We start from the raw sequence: 7133 nt of genomic DNA, 5'->3' as shown, positions 1-7133 counted from the left end.
ACGAGTTGCTGTTGGCGTCTTGAAGCACCCTGTCGTTGTAATGGGTGCATGTACTGTTTTCTTTTGCAGAAAGGCTCGAAATTGTCTCTGGTAATATGCTGGAGGCTTTCCAAAACTGTCAAAGAATTCTCCATGGTTAGCACTGTCTAACCATATGGCCACCCAGTGTTGTCCTCTCATCGTCGAGGGTTCTATGTTGACAATGAATCCTCGTGGAAAACGAGTCAGTCGGTGTTGTGGAAGTTCATCTGCAGCATACACTCTGACATGTCTCGTGACCGGATCGGCGTTCAGAGCACATTCCAACTGTAAAGTGTTCATGGTTCTGCATACAAGACGTTCCTGGCTCCGTCGATTTGAAGCAGAAGGTTGTCTTCCGAGTAGATCAAACAGCTGACCGTTTCTGGCAAGGCTTTTTTAAACTGTAAGTCCAGTCTAAGATTACCCCTTTTTATCCAGGTATCCGTCCTTCAAGTGGTAAGGTTCCAAGGTGAATTGATAGAGAGCATATCCACTTGAGAAATCCTCTCTAGACACGTCCAGTCCTATGGATTCTCTTCCTTCAAACAGACTGTTGTAGGCCGAGATGTACTGATTATTGCCTACGTGCAGAGGTTGAGCCGGTAAGGATTCTCCATTCACGTACAAGGCAATCGTGTCCAGATCGTACATGGCAAAATTGAATGGATTTTTGGTGTAACTGCCATTCACTGCTTCGGCAGAGACCAGTGCCACCACGACTTTGTTGGGACATTTATTTTGAAACAGGTGATCCCAGGTGAAACTCAGTTGTCCCTTGGGTATAGAGGCCACTTTGATGTCGCTCCTTGTGAAAGGATACTTGGCTTCAGTATCCTGCAACGCCTTGGCCGTGATGATGGCCGTATTGGGTCGCACTTTGCAGATTCTGAGGTATACGTCTTCGATCTTGACTTTGTAATCAGGATTATCTTCTCCTGCCAACAAACTGAAGGAAGGCCTGGTCCGAAACAGTTTGATCTGTAGATTGACGCCATTGATGAGATAACGTTTGATGTCGAAAAAGTCTTCATACAGCGGTCCTTCCATATCCACGGTGTGACTGGTTTCACATAAAGCACCTCTGTTAGCAAGTCCCGAATTGATGCCTGTTATAGGATCTGAGCTGTCTATGTCTTGTGCATCATCTTTGTAGTACAGATGGGATTGCAGAGACGATTCCTTAGCTGTGGACGTACCATTCAACAACACTTTAAGATAGCTCTTGTATGGATACAGATTGGTCGAGGTAGTGATGAGTTTTCCATTGAGGGTCAGATCCACTTGAGACCACAAACTCTGGAGCCATAGATTGACGGGTCCCACCTTTTCATCTTTGACCAAAATGCTGCCATCGGCTTTGGTAATTTTGGCTTTCACGTGTAGTTTGGTACGTTTCAGGTCGATGTAATCGATGCCTTGTCCATAAACGTTAAACTCCACAGGACTGTTTTCCGTGGTGATCTGGGATGTGGGTCTCGTATCTTCGTAATAGATTTTTTCCACCGAAGTGAATGTACGTGGAAGTTCAAAAATAGATAATTCTTCGGCATGGGCCTCTACTTCAGCTTTATTCATATACGAAGCCATCTTACTTCTTTTTAGTAAAGCGATCTGTCTTCTGCTTTTTCTGATTGCTTCTGTTCGTTGTGTCTCCTTTGCGCTTTCTTGGTGAACTGACTGCTTGCTCTGTTGCTTTCCCTTTTATACTTTTCAGAAGACGTTTCTGTTCGGCCTTAGCTTGTTCTACTACTTGTTGCGTTGGGGAGACCATGACAACACTGGGTGCCGGGGGTTTGTTCTGTTCTTCTTTTTCTTTTTTCCATGTGGGGTCGTAGAGTTCTAGGCATCGATCCACACTGTACATGATCTGACTCTCTCCACCACGTTGAATTTCGAAGTGAGGCTGAAGTTTGCCTTGTGCCTGCAGCTTGTAGAAACGGGTCCACTTGTCCACGTTTGGAACATATAGCTTGTATTGGTCTGACATGTTGCTCCTCTGAAGGTTCTATCTCAAATGATGATGGTTTTTGACAGACATCCTATTTATAGAGATCCTGCATATCTCCAGCGGTCCGTGACCACTGACCATACGGTTTTTGCTTTCATCTGATCCAAGTGACTGTCGTCCAAAATGAAGGCTAACAATGGGGTGTTTTGTTTCAATATACGTTTTCTAGTTCTATTCATCACGGCAGGTGATACCAGCATTTTCAACATGTTCAGATACTCGTTGTTAGACTGTAAAAATCGACGTTTCTGCCCTGCTGTGACGTTAATACGTCCGTCCAGCAACCCTTGAACAATTGCCACCAAGGCCAACATTTGTTCTTCATTCATATCATTCAGTAATCCCAGAGTCATATGGTAATCGTGAATGTTCGTCATCATTTTTAAATAATTGTAATGTTTCAACACGTATTGGTCCATGTCTTAAAACCAAAAAGGCTGTGGTTTCACGTGCAGTGTCACCGTCACTGGTCCTGTAATAAATGAAGCTGGATTGCCATCTGCGTCCTGTATATAGATGTCCACGATCTGCACATCTTCCAGTCTCAGGGGTACGTAATGGTAGTTTGGAAACACAAAAGATTTTTCCTTTTTATTCCCTGTCAAACAGATGCGTCTCAGCAAGGGCTCCTTTCTTTCTCCAACGTGTGAGCTGTGGCAGATGTTGGAACACACGTAAATGTCACGACAGTCTGATTTTCTTGAGACGTCCCAGTTCTGAATGGTGATTTCGGTGGCTGCTACCACCCACTTTTTTCCGAGATGTAGTCTGTCATATAGATTGACTCTAAAAGACCAGTGTGTGTTGTCGGGAAAGTAAGACGTACTGTCTGTACTTCGAATGGTAATGTACTTATCCATGGTGCTTATTCGTTTTGATCTTGGGATTTGGCAGCAAATAACCCAAGCTACTGCTGAGTAGTGCTGTCCACAAGTTAGAATTACCTTGATGAAGAGATAAGTTGATGATACACGTAATCACCACCACATATATGATGATGATTTGAGAGAAAAATACCGTTTCCGATTTGGCCACACGTTTACCAAAAAATTTCCAGGTATCACCCGAATGACTTCTTGACAGAGGTTGTGTCTCTACAATTTCTTCCATGATAATGAAAAGTCAAACATGTACTGAGGTCTTTTATACTGTCTGATATCGAACAACGTCTGCTTCTGGAATCCACGAATTGTACTTCTTAGGCCAGTGAAGCCATTTCACCAACACTTCTTTCTGTTTGTTCCGTGTTCTCCTTTTCACAATGTCTTGGATACGGTACAGTTGATCAGGATTCTCATTTACCTTCTGAAGTTCAGCTGCATAGAATGTCCCTTCGATGGCATCACCACCCCAGTCCTTTAATTTGTACAAGTCTTTACCTTGAGACCAGTACCTTTTCTCAATGGTAAATATTTCGCCAGACCATTTCTCTTGGTATTCCCGATCAAAGGTGCCCCGAAGATGACTGACTCGTACTTTATCACCTATGTTAAATGTAAACTTCTTTTTGTGGATTGCCTTTTTAGGTTTGATCAGGTACTGAGACAGACGGACCTCTTCTTCGTTCGTTTGGTTGACACTGACTGGTGTTTGACCTAACATTCGATGCTTGGTGTGGTTATAGCTATAGACGACCTTCTCTAGAACATCCATGTACTTGTAAGTAAAGTTTTTTAACATGTAGCGATAGAGACGCATTTTGATGGTCTTAATGACCCGTTCGGCATAACTTGCTTTGGTTTCATTTAGAGCAAACAGCTGCGTTATGCCATGCAACTTCAACAATGCTTTGACCTTATGGTTCTTGTATTCTGACCCTGAATCGGACTGAAACAGCTTGGGTTTTCTGGACTCTGATTTCCAGAATTCTGTCAAAGTCTCTACCACGTCGTTCCCCGTTTTCGACTTGAGTGGTAGCACCCACAAGTACCTGGAGAACAGGTCAATGATCACCATGAGGTATCTCACCCCTTCATTGTATTTAGCCAAACTGACCATATCCATTAGATCGGATTGCCAGTGACTGTCTAACCCTTCCACAACATAGGTATTACGTGGAAACTTTCGCCTCACTTGATGTGTCATGGTATAGGTCTCTTGACCTTTCAACCATGATTTAATACGTGTCAGAGGAATGTTAAATTTACCCTCTGCTTTAACAGCTTGATACAGTTTACTAGTACCTGCATAACTCCCAGGGTGCTTTGCATCGTAGTAAATAGACTCTAGGTACCTTTCCCACCGAGACATGGTTCTCAACTGACATACGTGTCACAAAGTCATGCTATTTATAAATAACAAAAGGATACAACACACAATTTTATTACTAAACAACAAAAATGTAGTACATAAAATATATGACAAAACATAGTGACAAAAACACGTGTCTCACGCGTGTTTAAAACAGTTAATGTCTGAACACGTTATTCACATAGGGACATCTCGGGGACAGTCTGTAATGTTCCATCACTGGGTCGTCCATTCTCTGCCATCGGTAGGCACGTAGTCCACAACAGTAACAGACGACGGCATCGTGATCTCCCGTGTAGAAGAAACCGGCCTTGGCAAGTTCTTTTGGTTTTTGACGTAACTGTATGGGCCACCATCCAAATGTCTGCATCCGTGTATAGAAATGTCTCATTTCGGGATGATGACAGAACAGGTAACGTCTCGAACAGCAGTCTTCTTCATCCCAGGCAACGTCTGTGTCACGGGCGGCATCCGTCTGATCTGTGGCTTCTTTGATTTCACCATCTTCAATTCTATCCCCAATTTTGCGTGTAGCATCCGCTTGATCCACACAATGAGTACTCTTCTTCTCATCTTGTTTGCTAGTCACTCTTTTGATTGTATGTCTTTCTGAACATTTGCAGACCAAGACGTCGTCCTCGTCGCTACTGCTGCTGCTACTAAGACTGCTCGAATATCCCGATGCCATCTTCTTCGTTCCAGATAGAGTGCAACAAGACACAAGAATGTCAGAATCATAAAACACGTCTGTTCTCTAGTAAAACGAACGTATATGTGGTCGTTTTCGGCGAGCGAATGACAATGAAACCGTATCTAGCCTTTTTATACTCTTTCGTGCCACTCTAAGTAGGTCAGGGGCCGGTCTAAGTAGGTCAGGGCCGGGTCAGTAGGACGTTGCACACGGTACAGTAGTCCGTGACGTCATCAAGGTCAAGGCCAGTCTAAGTAGGTCAGGGCCAGTAGGACGAGGACGTCATCAAGGTCAAGGTCACGGAAAGTAGGTCATGGCGCCCGGCAGGACGAGGTCACGTGACGTCATCAAGGTCAAGGTCACGGAAAGTAGGTCATGAGGCCCGGCAGGCCCTAATACTACTAATTTCATCTCGGTACCTCACAACATTCAAATTGCTTTCAATCACAACCATCTGGTCCGGCCTGTGGCTGTCCCATATCAAAACGCCACCACCTCTAAAACGATCCCCTTCAGAACACATGGCGTGACGTTAACGTTCACCTTGACGTTTGTAGACGTCATATCTGTGGAGAAGGAAACGGGATTCATCAGTAAATAGGATACGTCTCCAGTCACGTGCTGTCCATCGCAGGTGTCTGCACCACTGGAGACGTCGACGTCGATGTCCTGGCTGGGCGTCTTGCACGGATGCCGTAGATGCGTAGACATCGCCGGACTGTCCTCGCTGATACACCTCTGTTGCCAGGGATGGTACGGGCTGTGAGGGTTGCTGGCTGGAATCTGTTTCGCAGATGCGTGGTTCGGATCCATGTGATATTTTGTTGATATCATTGCCATAAGCGCCATATGGTGTTTCTGTGGACTTTGAATTGACGTGCGACGTCACGCTGCAACTGCCTTCCTAGTGCTGGAGCAAAACCTAAAATTCGTGCATAAATGATATAGATCAGATATTCAGGCAAAATGTGCTAACCGCATAGGCGTGCGAGCTCCCATTTTTATGGGGGGGGGGGGGGCAGGCTGGCTTTTGCCCAAAATAAACAAAACTGCCCGAATCTGGATAACATATTCATTTATTAGCATTACTACGTACCAAATGTTCAGCTAGATAGGGTTGCAAACGAATCACTACCCATTATTACATTCATTATAATTTTGAAGGTAGAATGATGGAAATGCATGCATGGTAAAAAGGTCTCAGGTTAGCACATTTCCCCCGAATATCTATATTATTTTTGCCCGAATTTGAGGTTTTACTTCAGCACTAGAGGGCAGTACCCCCCCCCCCCCCCACCCCCCGTTTCGTACACTTATGTGCTAACCTGAATCTTCGTTTAGTTCGGTCAAAAGGGGAGGGGGGGGGGGCACACTTTTATATTTACACTATTATAAAGCAAATATAAAGCAAAATATCTGAAAAGAGGGGGCACATGCTTCCTACGCCAGTGGGGGAGATTGCATATAAAAGATTATTGCTAATGGACAATCAATGGCAGTCTGAAAGTCAATGATTAATAAATGTTATGATCGATCTCAGGCCTGGATGCAGGATTTCTGAAAAATGAGGTGGGGGGGGGGGGGGGGAGTCCAAATGTGATGACTGATCTCACCTTTTACACAGAATAGTTAATATAGTCACGTTTCCCCTTAAATGTTATGGTCGGTTTTCAAAAGGGGGGGGACTGGACCCCCCCCCCCGGATCCGCTACTGGATCTCCGCCAGTGGACTGATTCATTGAGCTATTTCTCGTTCCAGCCAGTTCACCACGACTAGTATATCAAAGGCTATTCTGTATGTGGGATGATCCAGATTCCTTAATTGCTGCTAATGGAACAATTGTAGCAGGTTTCCTCGATCTATACGACATATTTAAATGTACATCAAAATTACCAAATGTTTGACATCCATTAGCCGATGAAAGAAAGACATTTTTATTTAACGACACACTCAACACATTTTTATTTACGGTTATATCGCGTCAAACATGGTTAAGGACCACACAGATATTGAGAGAGGAAACCCGCTGTCGCCACTTCATGGGCTACTCTTTTCGATTAGCAGCAAGGGATCTTTTATATGCACTATCCCACAGGGTAGTACATACCACAGCCTTTGATAAACCAGTCGTGGTGCACTGGCTGGAACGAGAAATAGCCCAA

General features: G+C 44.3%; 2 protein-coding genes across 2 annotated transcripts; both read right to left on the bottom strand.

Moving 5' to 3' along the window:
* Positions 1 to 441: 441 nt before the first annotated feature.
* LOC121389306 (uncharacterized protein F54H12.2-like) lies at positions 442 to 1608 on the bottom strand. The gene has a single exon (XM_041520902.1). It carries the CDS (start codon positions 1606 to 1608, stop codon positions 442 to 444), a length of 1167 nt encoding a protein of 388 aa, XP_041376836.1.
* A 1564-nt stretch (positions 1609 to 3172) lies between these two features.
* Positions 3173 to 4279, bottom strand: LOC121389305. The gene has a single exon (XM_041520901.1). The coding sequence runs from the start codon at positions 4277 to 4279 to the stop codon at positions 3173 to 3175; it is 1107 nt and encodes a 368-aa protein (XP_041376835.1).
* Positions 4280 to 7133: the final 2854 nt, after the last annotated feature.

The sequence above is a fragment of the Gigantopelta aegis genome, chromosome 14 (genome assembly GCF_016097555.1).
Source record: "Gigantopelta aegis isolate Gae_Host chromosome 14, Gae_host_genome, whole genome shotgun sequence".
NCBI lineage: Eukaryota > Metazoa > Mollusca > Gastropoda > Neomphalida > Peltospiridae > Gigantopelta > Gigantopelta aegis.
Note: the sequence above shows the minus strand (reverse complement) of the source record. Positions and strands in the feature narration are given on the sequence as shown.

Bases quoted from the DNA above. Each gene is read 5' to 3' on its own strand.
- LOC121389306 (XM_041520902.1), bottom strand. From the start codon at position 1,608: ATGGCTTCGTATATGAATAAAGCTGAAGTAGAGGCCCATGCCGAAGAA.
- LOC121389305 (XM_041520901.1), bottom strand. From the start codon at position 4,279: ATGTCTCGGTGGGAAAGGTACCTAGAGTCTATTTACTACGATGCAAAG.